Consider the following 15,000-nt stretch of genomic DNA (forward strand, 5'->3'; position numbering starts at 1 on the left):
TGTAAAATTTATCTTCCCTTTTATCCTTTGCAAATGTCGTTCGTTAGCGTTAGAAGATTTTTTTCTTGTTAATTTTTCTTTTACTTTTCTCCTTTTTTCTTTTCTCTTCTATTATTACTATTTCTTCTGTTTTTTGGGGGAGGGTTCTTCTTTTATATATCTTTTTTTTTTTTTATTCATTTAGACTTTACTATACATCCTTTCCACTGTTTCCTCTTAAATTTGCTTAAACTTTCTGTGATTTCCCGTGGCCTTATAGAATCATTCCACCCGTAATTATTCAAATTAATTTCTTTCAGTTTCGAATGATGTTCAAATAAAACAGACACTTCCACCTACAGCCACACATACAAGTCATCGTTTGGTTTAATTTCTCCTCTCTAGTTCCCTGAATATTCCCAATAACGTCACGAAATATTTTTCATCGATCCACTGATGTATGCAACTGATAAAGCTGCTACAAAGGAGTAATTTTCTTTTTGTAATGTGCAAAACAATGCCAGATGGTAGTTTTGTTTTTGTGGAAGTGCCATACATACTTCAGGACAACGGCTACGTAACTTTGGTATGGCTTGTGAGACCTGGCAACGATCCGACCAGGAACGTCGAGCCAACATTCCTATCATTTATTCCATCATGTGCAACAATGGTGAACGAATACTCTAATTTCCGTTGACTGGAAATAAAAATATAAAAATAATCGACTGGGACAAGTTGCTACATCTCTTCTAGAATCTGTACCATTTTTATCTACTTATTTATTTTATACTCGAATGAACAACGGCAGGATCTACGTTTCAAGGAATTAGATTTATTTGTACACACACTGTAAGTGATGGGATTGTACCGGTCATTAGTAATCAAATATCACTCGATACAGACGATTAAGAAAGTATAAAAGGATATGTAGAGTTAATCAGTGAAATTAAAAATAAAAGCGACGGCTAACCGTTACAGTAAAAGAAACCGTTGAATTCAATTCACGACGACAACCTAACCAGTGGACACCGACGGGCTGGGCTGATGATTTCAACATGAATCAATAAACATTTTCATTTTTGTTGTATACACATAATTCCCTTCGCGTAAAAAAAAAATACGAAGGTGAAGCAACGGCATCTTTGGGTCATTGAGAGATTCGTATATCAAAATTGAGAACAATGAAGAAACTAGTTTCGCGCAGTTGATTTAGCTTTTGTTGTGCAACTAGAAGCAGATATAGCAGCGAACGGTAGCATAAGGAAAACGTTGAGCGTAAAATGTTGGAAACAAAAGAAGAAAGCACTGTAAAGAAACTGGGAGAAGAAGAAGACGCCAAATGTGTCAAAAATAAGTATAGTTGAGAACAGAGTGGAAACAATTATGTATGTATCTGAGTTGTGAACATTGAAATCAATTATATGGAAGAAGATAACAGTGGTGGAAATTGGCTGTACGTGGACTGTGTATGCTATTAGAAAATCTGACCAATTTTCAGACAAGGAAGGAACGAAAAAAAAAATGGAGACAAGGTGGATGTCGACAAGATGAAGATACCCCGTTCAGATGGTACAGACAAGTATGGAGGACAGACTGGTCAAAAGATGGACAAGAACCATATCCAGGTGGTACACACTAACCAAAAAAGAAGAGTGAAAGGGGATCAGACTAATAAACAGGTAGAAAAGAGACCTATCCAGGTGGTACAGACAAGTAAGACCTGTCCAGGTGGCACAGACAAATAACAAGAATGGAAATAGAAAAGGGTCGTAGCGCGGACTGGATGCCGGCTCATCATTTGTCCTGACTTCCTAGATGTCGTTGAGATGACTCTAGAAATGACGACATCGGGTTCACTTCCTCTATTCTAGACAGATATGCTGTCTATGTGGCGAGGAGAATGGTCACAACCTATTCCACTCATCCCTTACCATGAACCGTATGGTACCTCTCAATTTCTTTCAAAGATAAGTTCCAAAGGTACAAGTTTTGACACAAATATACTTTTTCAAGCACAACAGTTTGCATATGCTTTGATGGTCATGATACTGGTGTGAGGGTATTTAGATAAATAACCTTCATGCAGATAAAAATGTAAACAGAAATATAATTCAATTGCAATATCTTCTCATGTCATTAGATGAAGTTTAAAGCATGGTGTATATATAAAAATAATGTACAACTTTTCACGTGTCTTTAACTTCACTGCCAGAGCAATGTACGGCAGGTTTTCCTGTTTGCAAAGAGTGCGCCTCCTCTCACAACTTACGAAATTGTGGATGGTTCTCTGATGGAAACTTGCCTCATCCTAGAATCACGAATGAATGTCGAATTTGAATTGACAGTCACACTGCAGCATCAGCCTTTGTGTTGCTATTGCTGTTGTTGTTGTTGTTCATGTTGCCGGTGTTGTTCTTGTTGTTGCTACTGTTGCTGTTTTTGTTGTTGCTACTGCTGTTATTTTTGTTGTTGTTGATACTATTGCTGTTTTTGTTGTTGCTACTGTTGTTTTGTTGTTGCTGCTACTGTTGTTTTTGTTGTTGCTGCTACTGTTGTTTTTGTTGTTGCTGCTACTGTTGTTTTTGTTGTTGCCACTGTTTTGTTGTTGCTACTACTGTTGTTTTTGTTGTTGCTACTACTGTTGTTTTTGTTGTTGCTACTGTTTTTGTTGTTGCTGCTGTTGTTTTTGTTGTTGCCACTGTTTTGTTGTTGCTACTACTGTTGTTTTTGTTGTTGCTACTGCTGTTTTGTTGCTGCTGCTACTGTTGTTTTGTTGTTGTTGTTGTTGTTGCTGTTGTTGTTATCGCTGCTATTGTTGTTACTGCTGTTATTACTGTTGCCGTTGTTGTTTTTGTTGTTTTTTCTATGTCAAAACAAAACATCTGCATCCCATCAGAGGCTCTCAGTGATGCTGCTTACCCCAGATTACCATAGATCTATGAAGCACGGAGTGGTCAGAAGTCTACCTCCTCCCCTGGACAAAATACCTTCAAATACTTGGCCTAACATCTGATACACAAATCACCTTTAGCCTACACATTCAAGACTTCATCATGAAGGCAAATTAGAAACTGAACATGCGTAGAAGAGTGGCAGATACAGAATTTGGACAACAGAAAAAAAACATTCACCATTGTAGACATTCAACTCATGAGAATTACACCTAACAATGTATCTACATCATCTGTCTATTTACCTATTTATCTACCTATCTATCTACAAATAGGCTCCTTCCCTACCCATCCATCACTCATTTTCCCTTTTACCTTATTATAATACCATAGTATCCAACATTCAGGAAAGCAGAGATCCTTAAAACAACACGACATAAAACATCAAAAGATAGCTGGTTGCATGAAAACAATACCAATAAAACATCTACACAAAGAAACCAAAATCCACTCCAAAGAGTAGCTTGTGAGAATGATAGGCACATATTTCTCATCAAAACCTGAACATATCACAGAAACAACACTGAATAGATCATAATTTTAACCCCAGCATTATTCTACTAAAACATCAACAATAACCTGCCCTCCAATACTCCACAATACATCCATATATAAACATATTACACTTAGATCACAAACCAAACACTCAACAACAGACTGCTAATTCTGAACTTCAAACTCCCAGAAACGAAACCGACAGAGAAATCAGTCACAAGACAGAGATCCTCTGGCACACCAACGCCCCAACACAGAAACGTCCTGGCAACAGCCACCAGTTGCACCAGAGGCAACCACCATCACACAGAAGACGCCCTTCATACTACACTTCCCCATATTCATCACTCCATCTCCACGCGTTTCCACAAAATCTATTCAATGGGTGACCTATGGACTCGGACGCTTGCCGTCGTCGGCTTCTCGGAGTCGGCGAGTCTGTGCAAGTGAGAAATAGGTCAGCGAGTTGGATGATAAGTTGTTTGTTGTTGTTGTAGCTACGTTGTTGTTATTGTTGTTATGTTGTTGTTGTTGTTGTTATGTTGTTGTTGTTGTTGCCGTCGGCGTTGTCCTGGCTTCTCCAGCTCCATGTTTCTTTCCATCGAGAAGTGTACAAGAAGGAACGATTGAAGGACAAAAATTTCCTTACATTTCGAAATGGGAATCAGATTACCCTTATTTGAAACATTTACCACCTTTATCCCCACGTGAGGACAACATTTCTACACAGTCTTTAACACTTCCACAGAAATTACCTGTAACAGATAAGTAGACCAAACGAGCGAATTATTTTTCTCAACACATTGTGAGGCTTTCCATACTACAGAATCCTTTCTTTGTGAAAACCCAGTAGTCAACTATACACACACGCACATATATATATATATATATATATATATATATATATATATACATATATATATACATACATACATACACATATACATATATATGATTCCCGTGCATAGCCTGTGGAAGAGTGTGCCTATCACGGATTGGACTGTACAGCAAGCCACAAATTAGCCTACCTCTAAAGACTTTCTTCTCAATGATCTCGGATCTTCGGAACAAGCCATCATATATATATATATATATATATATATATATATATATATATATATATATATATATATATATATATATATATATATATATATATATATATATATATATATATATATATATATATATATTATACATATATTTATATATATATATATATATATATATAGCTAGTTTGGGACAAAACATCATCAAATGCTGGTCACGTTCAATATTCCATTTTTCAAGCCAATAATCAACACGACAGCAGTCGTTTTGATCAAGTTTTGAGCAAGAAAACCAGAATGCGGACTACTTCTGAGCGATATAGCATCGAATACTGATCATTTATGGACAGAAAAACATCGAATGCTGATCGCTTTCGAACAAGACAGCATCGAGTGCTTCCCCCCCCACATAAGGCTCATACCACCAGAGCTTGAGCGTCGTTGTCGTCTGCTGTTGCTGCTGCTGTCTGGTGCCAGAAAGGTTCACTGCACTCACTATTTCGTGTTAAGAGTAATGTACCCGAGCAAAGAGGCTAAAGCCAAGAGACATATGTACATATGAATGCATATGGATATATATACATACCCATATATCATATGCGTATGTGTATGTATATGTATATATATAAATGTACATGTGTATGTATATGGGTATGTATATGAACATGTATATGTACAGTATATGTGTACTGTATATGCATATGTATATCTATAAGTATATATACATGTATATGTACATGTACATGTGTATGTATATGTACAGTATATGTATGCATATACATGTACATGTGCATGTATATGTACGATATATGTATATGTATATGAATATGTGTATGTATATGTGTAGGAATATGTATATTTATATATAAATGTACATGTACATGTGTATGTATATGTACAGTATATGTATATGTATATGAATATGTATATGTACAGTATATGTATATGTGTATGTATATGTATAGTATATGTATATGATAGTATATGTACATGACTATGTATATGTGTACATGTACAGTATATGTATAAGTATATATAAATATGATGGCTGTGATGACTGTGTATATTCACAGGTGCTTTCATGGCATCCTAAATCAGCATTTGTCAACCTTTTTTTTCTTTGACGAAACTCTTGATATAATTTTCATTTCAAAAGGATCCTCTACTCAAAAATCATTACATATCTTCATTAATCTTTCTATATCTTTCATAAACTTAACAGATATTTCTCAAAAGCAAATAAACAACTCAGGTTTTTTTCCCCCGAGTTTATTGGCAACGTAAATATTGTGAATACAAGACTAAACAACAAAATGGCTCAAAGTGGATATGTTTATATTTAACCTGACTACCACTCTCCCACCCGGAACCTTTAGGCCTCTCTTACGGACCATCCAAGTTCCGGGGGGAAAACCCGATTGGGAAACTCTTCCTGGCATGTTTACCCATTTATTAGAGAAAAAAGTGGACGTATTTATGGCTTTAACTCATGATCTCCCTTCCCCCACTACCTAACCCACGTCCTACTGGCTAGAAAATAACCCCATCTTCCCATTTTCTTTCATATTTTGTGGTTGAAAGGAATCGTTATTGATAGTCGAATTTACAACCCATTTCATGTACACATCCGCCATAGATAAAGAGAATAACAATGAAAATTCATAGATAATGTATCAAGTCAATTAATAACCATATCGATCATTTACTAAACCCCTTGCTATTGTTTCTTAATTATCTTTTTAATCTCGAGTTGTTTAACAGTGGGTAAACACTCTTCAGAGTCTTAGAACATCCGGCATGGTGGGGGACCATCTTGGGGTACAAAACAGGTGGTGGCTTTGATGAAGGCGCAGAAATAGTTTGTGTGAATAAATGAGATGTGTGACACAAGGGAAGGAGACCTAGAGGACATGACGAGGCACAAGGAGAGAGAAAACTGTGTTGAGATAAACGAGGAAACACGGAAGAGGAGCTAGAGGGAGAGACAACTGTGCTGAGACGTTGGAGGCCCGATGAGGGGTTGCTTAGCAAAGAGGTCTGACGGGTTCGAGAAATCACATCTGCTCGAGATGGCCCGCAAAGATAAAGACGTTTGTAAACTACAGCCTATAACAACACCAGGTATCTCATCGATCAGAGTAGGTTCTAAAGTAGTTTGTTAGGGGGAAAGGTCGAGAAACACAAAGACGAGGAAGAGAGTGGGAGAGGAATGAATGGGGTTAGGACTGTGAAGGGAACAAACAGGCTGAGAAATGAGGACGTGGGAATGTCGGCAATATATCAAAGGAGAAATTGAGGTAGATAATTGAAATGCCATTATGGCCGGGGACACGCTTATCGCCTGAACAATATGGTTGCCTGGTCCATACTACAAAGCATTCGAAACCGCCAGAACATTGCTACTTCGACGAGGTTGACAATACCCAAAATAATACGATATCATTCACTTTCCTTGTACATGAATGCCACAGCTAAATAACGTGACAAGTTCGCCTCTTTTTATACTACTGAACATATCTTGCCAGTTTATCATTTCCACATGTTTTAAGCGAACATATTTAACCAGTTTAACAGCTCTATATGTTTCATGTCTGTTTCCTTAAATTGTCGCCGGTTTGATACCATAGGGGAAGAACAGACATTGTTCTACTCATGTTCATAACATAGTTCTTAAAAGAGTATCAAATACGACACCCTATATACCGTAAACGATGGGCTTTTGTCCTTGACATCGATATCATCCTGAATCTACCATACGTCACACCGTGAGTAAAATCAACAAAAACGCCTATCAGATAGTGGTTAGTCCGTGATAAAGTTATCCAATCAACGATCTAGATGTGTGTGGACAATGCCATCACGAACAATGAAAGATAAGAGTATGTAGTGTAGATGTGGGCACTGAAAACAATCACAGGCTCATTATACCTTACCGGAGATACATCGGTAACTACGGATATAGACGATAAACCATTTCCGTCCTTACCCTACCTCACTTTCACTGAGATGATACACAAGTCATGTGAGTCTGCCATATTATATATATATATAGGTATTCTGGGCAGCACCTGACATTTTCTTTTTCTTAAATGACGGAGAACACCCTCATGTCCCAAGGAGCTAATTATATGTTCACAACATTGAGACATTCATAAGCTGCCCGCGAGATTCCTGTACTACACGAAACGTACTTTGGGGCTCAACGTACCTTGTCAATAAACTTTTGGAAACGACGATCCCTTGCTTCCTCTTCGGCTGCCTGGATCTCCTTTTCCTGTTCCTGTCTCACGATTCGACGGAGACGCTTCAGAGCAATCCGGTACACCTTGAGGTCTTCGAAGGTGGTGTTAGGACCACTAATGATCCTCCGAAGTTGTTTCTTGACTCGCTGGGCCTCGGCATAACTCTGAGGCTTAACGTCCATTAACCGTTTGAGTTCAAGGTTGACCCCAGGGTAGTCGCCCTGGTTGGAATCGTGGTCGCTGCAAGGAGAGTAGGCTCTCCTCTCCCGAGGACGACTTCGGGGTTTCGATTCATAAGTCTGTGGTTGTTTCTCCGAGGACCCAGGAACATCGAAGTGGACTGTTCTTCGTCTTCGGGTCGTGTCATTAGCCCCTCCTGGATCGTCCCCGTGCAGGGCATCGAGATCGAGGGATCTTCTGTTGCCGTTAGTGAGAGCTGTTCCGTCACTCGTAGTTCGACGATACCGAACTGGGTCGTTGTAATAAGAGCTCGAGCTGGAGGGAACTCTGTTCTGGTTTTCGGAGACATAATCGAGATCGAGCGAGTGTCGATTCTGTGCGCCTCCTCGGTCGCGCTCCCGAACTCGTCGTCGAACGTGGTCTGGGGCGTGTCTCTGGAGGGCGATCTTCAGATTTGAGTCTCCTTCGTAGGGCGATGGTCCCGTATCCTTGACATCCCTGGCATCAGCCAGAAGATACTTCATTACAGACTTCATGTTGTCACAAGTGTGTTATCGAGCCCAGAGGCAAACCGAAGAATATATCTACACGACCTCAAGCACTCAGTGTGGTCTCTCTCTCCTTCTTCACCACAGTAAAACTGACAGACCAAGAACACTCCGTTGGCGGGCCTACTTTAGAGGAGGCGGCAGCTTCACGCGAACGGACCAACTGTCACGCAATGTCAGTAGGTACTGGCTGGCGCAGGTGGTGCGGAGAGTGGCTTGGCTACGGACAACGGAGCCTGTAGTCAGGGCACGAAAACGGAAAGGTGGTAGTGGAGGAGAGGGAGTGCTGCTTCGTGGGCTGCTGTGCATCAGGATAAAGTTAGCTCGGGGTCTACCTCGTGGTGGTTGGCTCGAGAGAGGGGAGGGGGGAAGGGGGAAGGGAGGGAAGGAGGAAGGCCTCAAACTGAGGGCAGCACCTTCTGAAGGGGGGAAGTTAGGGGGGAGTTTAGAGGGGGGATCGAGCTGCCAAACGTACGAAACCTGACACGCGAAAGTATAAATTTAGCACCTCGTCTAGTGACGGGCAATTTTGAGGTTATTGTTCATGAGACCATAGAATGAAGGGGCAACGACTGTGCACGGGGTCGTCGCTGCATGTCGTCTGGAGCTCGGGATGAGGTGGGGCGGGGTGGGGCCGGGAAGTGGGGCGCGGCACGAAGAGCCAGGAGAGATAAGGGAGGTGGACACGGAAGAAGATAACGAGGAAAGAAGGAAATAGGGAAGATGGACATTACAGTGAGATGGACAGTACGTAAGAAGATAACGGAGATGATGATGAAGAAGAAAAAGAAGGGAAAGAAGAAAAAGAAGAACGAAAAGAAGAAAAAGACAAAAAGAAAAAGAAAAAGGAAAAAGAAGTAAAAGAAGAAGAAGAAAAATAACAATAATAATAATAAGAAGAAGAAGAAAATTAAAAAGACGAGAGAAAAAGAAGAAGGAAAGGAAGAAGAAAAAGAAGAAAAAGAAGAAAGAAGAAAAAGAAGAGGAAGAAGAAGAAAGAAGAAGAAAAAGAAGAAGAAAAAATCCACAACTCGGTGAATGGGAAAGAGGAAGTCAGTTCGAGAAGGTTGATCCAGGTTTAGATGTTTAGGTTGGACTCAACCCTCAGACGGACAGAAGTGGGAAGGAGCGTATATAGACGGATTTGGATAAAATTACCAGGATGAGTAGGAGTAAAGTAAGGAGGCTCAACAAGATACGATCGCAGGCACAGCAACACTCGGGCAGATCTCCAAGTTTCAGACAACCGAAAGGAAACACGAGTTGAGATGTTGGCAGAGGATTCGAAAGGATGTTGGGAAAAAACTGTGAATTGACCGAGAATGAGTAAAGAGTCTTAAATACCGAGTGAGAAGATCAGGAGGGAATCAAGTGACGTATGATCATTGTGAAACAGAGACAGAAATGGCTGCATGCATAAGTCTGCGAGAATCCACTGAAATATGTGTGAAGCTATTTGTGCTAACTTAATCCTGGTTACGCAATTGAGAGAGGATGTAAGAAATTGTACACATCTACAGTAAAAGCACAACTATTTACACCAACGAGCGTAAATGAGCTCTACGATAATCACGTTCCGTCTGCAAAGAGACATCATCAGGAATACTTACAACAGCAACAACAAAAAAATGGTGCAAAATGTAACAAATATTTTTTACAACTATTCCCGTGATGTAACAAACAATACAGAATTTAGCACCTAAATAAAAAAAAAAATCTAGTTATTGCAGTTATTCCTGACGATGTTTCTTTGGAAACAAAACGCCGAAATATCTGGGTCAGGAAAATGCATTTACTTTTATCCTCCAGAGAGAAAAGTTTTGATTGAAAAAAAAGAGAAAATAGGAAGAAGTCAAATAATACCAAAATAATGTCGTTCGTAATCTCTTTTTCATATATAAATATACATGCAAACACATAACATTTATATGTGTGTATATATATATATATTATATTATATATATATACATATATATATATATATATATATTATATTATATATATATACATATATATATACACGTGTTCTTCCAACATATTTGACAGATACACTTATATATGCATTAATATAAATATATTTATGTATATACATACATGTTGGTTACCTTTCAATAATCCATGTACCTTTAAGAATCTATTCATTAGACATTCGACTTGAAATCAAGAGGTTGCATATACAATATTCTTTGTAGAGAGAGTGAAAAAATTTACCCAGGAAAAAAAGGCAAAGACCTCTCGACCAGAATAAAACGACATAACTATATTGTTAGAACAGCACAGAAACATAATTCTTTATTTGTCTTGTTGAGGACGTGAAATACATAATTTAGACTAAGCTAGTTTACTCATACTATGTTGAAGCTCTTATCATAATGAGCACTTCTTTGGTAGCAACCTTACATTGGAACATGTAGAACGTAAGTTTTCTAAAGAATTACATATTAAACTTGGTGACCTCAATACTTGTAAAATCCAATTCTAACTCTGCCTAACATCTTGTTTGGTAATAATTAAATGCACTGTATGCTGTGAAATGTAGCATGTTTTTGAACTTACTATTTTTTATTTTCATATAATCTAATTGGAAATATGCTTTGTTTGTATTATGTTTCAATCCACTTTTTGTCTATCAGCATCATGCACACTCGAACGTGACCTGCGTCCTGGATTCGTCAATTTCTTTAATGTCTTGTAGTTAATAAATTTACCAACAAGTATACGTTTGGAAGCATATAATTTCACGTTTTTCATTTTATTACAGTAATCTAAATATTCATCTATTCTTAAATAAAGAATATTTATTAAGCCCTTTCTGCTCTTTAAAACAAAATACTATCTGGGTAGCGCCCCAGTAGCTCTATCTTCCACGCAATGACAATCATATCAGCGACGACTTTGAGCTCTCTTTACGACATGACGTCATAAGATCATGATCCTCCTCACTGTAATGACTCACCAGATTTTGTTTTTGCTTACGATATACATACAAACATATACAGTATATCATATATATATATATATATATATATATATATATATATATATATATATATATATATATATATATATACAGATAAATACATACGAGTCCGATGTAGGAATATTTGTGTGTACAGTCCCCCAAATGGTCACTAAGACTAGTACACCAGATTTATACACGCATAAAAATGTCCATTTACTATAAGAACAACAGACAGGTCAGCGATTTGGATGAAATGTATAGCAATCTAACTGATTTAATTATTAATGCACAAAATACATTTACCCCCCTGAAGTCAATACGGAAAAATAGTAATACTCCCAAATGGATGACGGACAGATTGAAACATGAGATCGGAATGAAAAGAGGACTTTACGTAAAAATAAAAAACGGGGAAACACACCTTAGATCAAGATATAACGAAATGGCAAAGCTGGTTAAAAAGAATACACGTACAGCGAAACGTAATTATGAAATTAAGGTTGCTAGTCAAGCAAGATCCAACCCAAAAGGTTTCTTTCATCTCTATAGAACAAAAAATAAAGAAAGAATAGGACCAATTAAAAACGATGAAAATGTCATGATAGAATCGGAGGAAAAAATGAGTGAGGAGTTTAACAATTATTTTCTATCGGTGTTTACTAATGAGAGGTTAGATAAAGTACCTGACTGCGATCCGATTTTCAGAGAGGATGAAGAAAGTAGTCTATCTAGGAATAAAGCTAACAGAGCATTAGGTTTCATTGCTAGGACGGTAACGAATAGAAGTGCAGAGGTAATTATTAAACTCTATCTAGCGATAGTTAGACCCATCCTTGACTATGCGGTACAGTTTTGGTCTCCATCCTACAGAATGGACATCAATTCACTAGAATCAGTACAGAGAAGAATGACCAAAATGATACATGGACTCAGAAATTTGCCTTACGAAGAGAGGCTTAGGCACCTTAACTTACACTCTCTGGAAAGACGCAGAGTGCGGGGTGATCTAATAGAGGTGTTCAAGTGGATCAAAGGCTTTAACAAGGGTGATGCAAACAAGGTCATCATATTAAAACAACAGGGCAAGACTCGCAGTAATGGTTATAAACTGGACAAATTTAGATTTAAAAAGGAAATAGGAAAGAATTGGTTTACTAATAGGGTGGTCGACGAATGGAATAAACATAGTAACCGTGTAGTAAGCGCTGAAACTATCAGTTGTTTTAAAAAACGATTAAACAACTTTATGGATAGGGATGACAGGTGGTGATGGATACGGAGCTGCCTAGTGTAGGCCTTATGGTCTCTTGCAGTCTCCTTCATTCTTATGTTCTTAAGAGAACCAAGGACCTCATTATAAAGAATAACAGCTCCCCACGACCCACCGCCATCGAATGTGTAAATCTGGTGTACCATTTGAGGATTGTACTCCAAAAGATTCTTACATCGGACTAGCCACTACTCGTCTTTCCAGACGTCTGACATACCACCTCTACAGTAGAGGCCCTAAACGGCACCTCCAGGACACACACAACACCCCAATCACCAGATCCATTTTAGGGAACAATACCAAGATCACCGACGGAGTGACAAGCGCCGCCTCACCTTCCTTGAAGCCCTTCACATCAAGTATAGCCAGCACACAACGAACACCCAGCAGGGAGTGCCCACCATCCTTTCCAGCCTCAAACCCTTCAGAAACCGCTAAGCCAGACGCCCCAATGATAACACAAACCAGCCCCGAGAAGAGCGCAATGCAGCCGCGACGGACGATCAGGCCATTGTTATGGTACATTGTGGTAACCCACTCCCACTGTTCCTGGGTTACCTTTCCCAGTGTCCATAGTATGTATACACACACACACACACACACACACACACACACACACACACACACACACACACACACACACACACACACACACACACACACACACACACACACACACATACACACACACACCCACGTGCGCGCACGCACACACACATGTATGAGTGGAAGGGCGGTGAGATAAACACCGAGAATCGTTGGAGTTTTATTCGCTTTTAACAGTGTTCTGTTAAGAGCGAAACGTCTGTAAATAAAAACTCCAACGACTTTCGGTGTCTATCTCACCACCCTACCACTCATATATATATATATATATATATATATATATATATATATGTATATATATATATATATAAATGTATATATATGTATGCACACACACACATATATATTTATATATATGTGTGTGTGTGTGTGTGTGTGTGTGTGTATGTGTGTGTGTGTGTGTGTGTATCATGTATATACATATGTATGCACACAGACACATAATATATATTATTGAAGTCAACTACGCTAATTGGTTTGGCTATTTTACTATTCAATATTATCAGTTTCAAGATTAACTTTTTATTCTTATAGTTCAAGGTTTGAACATAATCATTCATGATTTAAATATCATGTAAAAGGATGTAGTGATAGACGCGTGTGTTTTTATGCTCATTTGTCTATCTGTATCTTTATTTACATTTACTTGTATGTTCACCATTTTTTATATTTGTTCATTCGTTTTCTATTTGTCTACTTATCTACTCGTTCATTTACTCATCTGTTATTTTATGTGCTAATTTCTGATCATTTTATTCGGCTGAAGTTGACTTGATTATGAACATCAAAGAGTCGTGGAATTTGTGAAAGAAATGTTTAAAGACGATAACCGAATGGAGGAACGGTAGAAGAAAAAAAAAAAGAAAAAAAAAAATAATAATTGGCATTCTTTTTGAATGAAGTCATACAAGACTGTTGCATGATACTGGACGGTAGGGGTAACACTAAAACCACTAATTTATTGACTATGTAAGACATGTGAAGCTTGTAACCGTTTGGGTAATCACTTTCCTGTAAATAGCATCTGGTGTTTATGTATGTATACATATATATACAATACACACACACACACACACACACATATATATATATATATATATATATATATGTGTGTGTGTGTGTGTGTGTGTGTGTGTGTGTGTGTGTGTATGTGAACGCAAACTTACAATACGCAAGTTTCCGACGCACATGACAAATTCCAAAAGAAAGTTGTCGCGACTCAACCCTGGCAAGAAAGAAAGCCGTTAATGTCGACATTCTTTGTGCGTTCAATTTCTGTCGATCCTCATACGGGGAGCGAGGCACAAGCAACTGACAGATTGTGACATAAAGCCCCGGTTGCGCATGCGCGACTCAAACGAGTTCGTTTGCATAGAAACGACTTCGTTTACAATCTTTGATTTTTCGAATCTCCAAATATCATATTACCTTTGGATTATATATTGAGAAACTACATAGCAAACTAAGAGAAGTTCAACCTATACGAATATTAGAAACATTGTTGAATTGTAGACTTAGGGAATTCTACAATACTGTAAGCAAAGTCGTCTTGCAGTTTTTCAAATTCACAACATTTGACGAGAATCTTGGATGTATGACCAGGGGCATAAAAGGCCTCTGCAATAGTATGATATGAAATGGTATATTCTCATTTGAAAATTCAAATACGATTTCTGTATACATCAACTGTATTAGATAAATAATTTTGAGTTTCTCTT

General features: G+C 38.2%; 1 protein-coding gene across 8 annotated transcripts in view; it reads right to left on the reverse strand.

The window, feature by feature from the left end:
* The window catches only part of Fhos (Formin homology 2 domain containing), a 202,318-nt gene that overhangs the window by 154,946 nt on the left and 32,372 nt on the right, over positions 1-15,000 (reverse strand). The window contains exon 1 of one of the 8 annotated variants that reach the window (XM_076211413.1): positions 7,683-8,755. The exons of the other annotated variants lie outside the window; for them this stretch is intronic. Within the exon in view, the coding sequence (XP_076067528.1) occupies positions 7,683-8,432 (750 nt within the window). The 5' untranslated portion in view covers positions 8,433-8,755. Of the gene's footprint in view, positions 1-7,682; positions 8,756-15,000 lie in introns of those variants that run through there. 8 annotated transcript variants of the gene reach the window in all.

The sequence above is a fragment of the Oratosquilla oratoria genome, chromosome 28, assembly GCF_046742065.1.
Source record: "Oratosquilla oratoria isolate Oo_2021 chromosome 28, ASM4674206v1, whole genome shotgun sequence".
In the NCBI taxonomy this organism is placed as follows: domain Eukaryota; kingdom Metazoa; phylum Arthropoda; class Malacostraca; order Stomatopoda; family Squillidae; genus Oratosquilla; species Oratosquilla oratoria.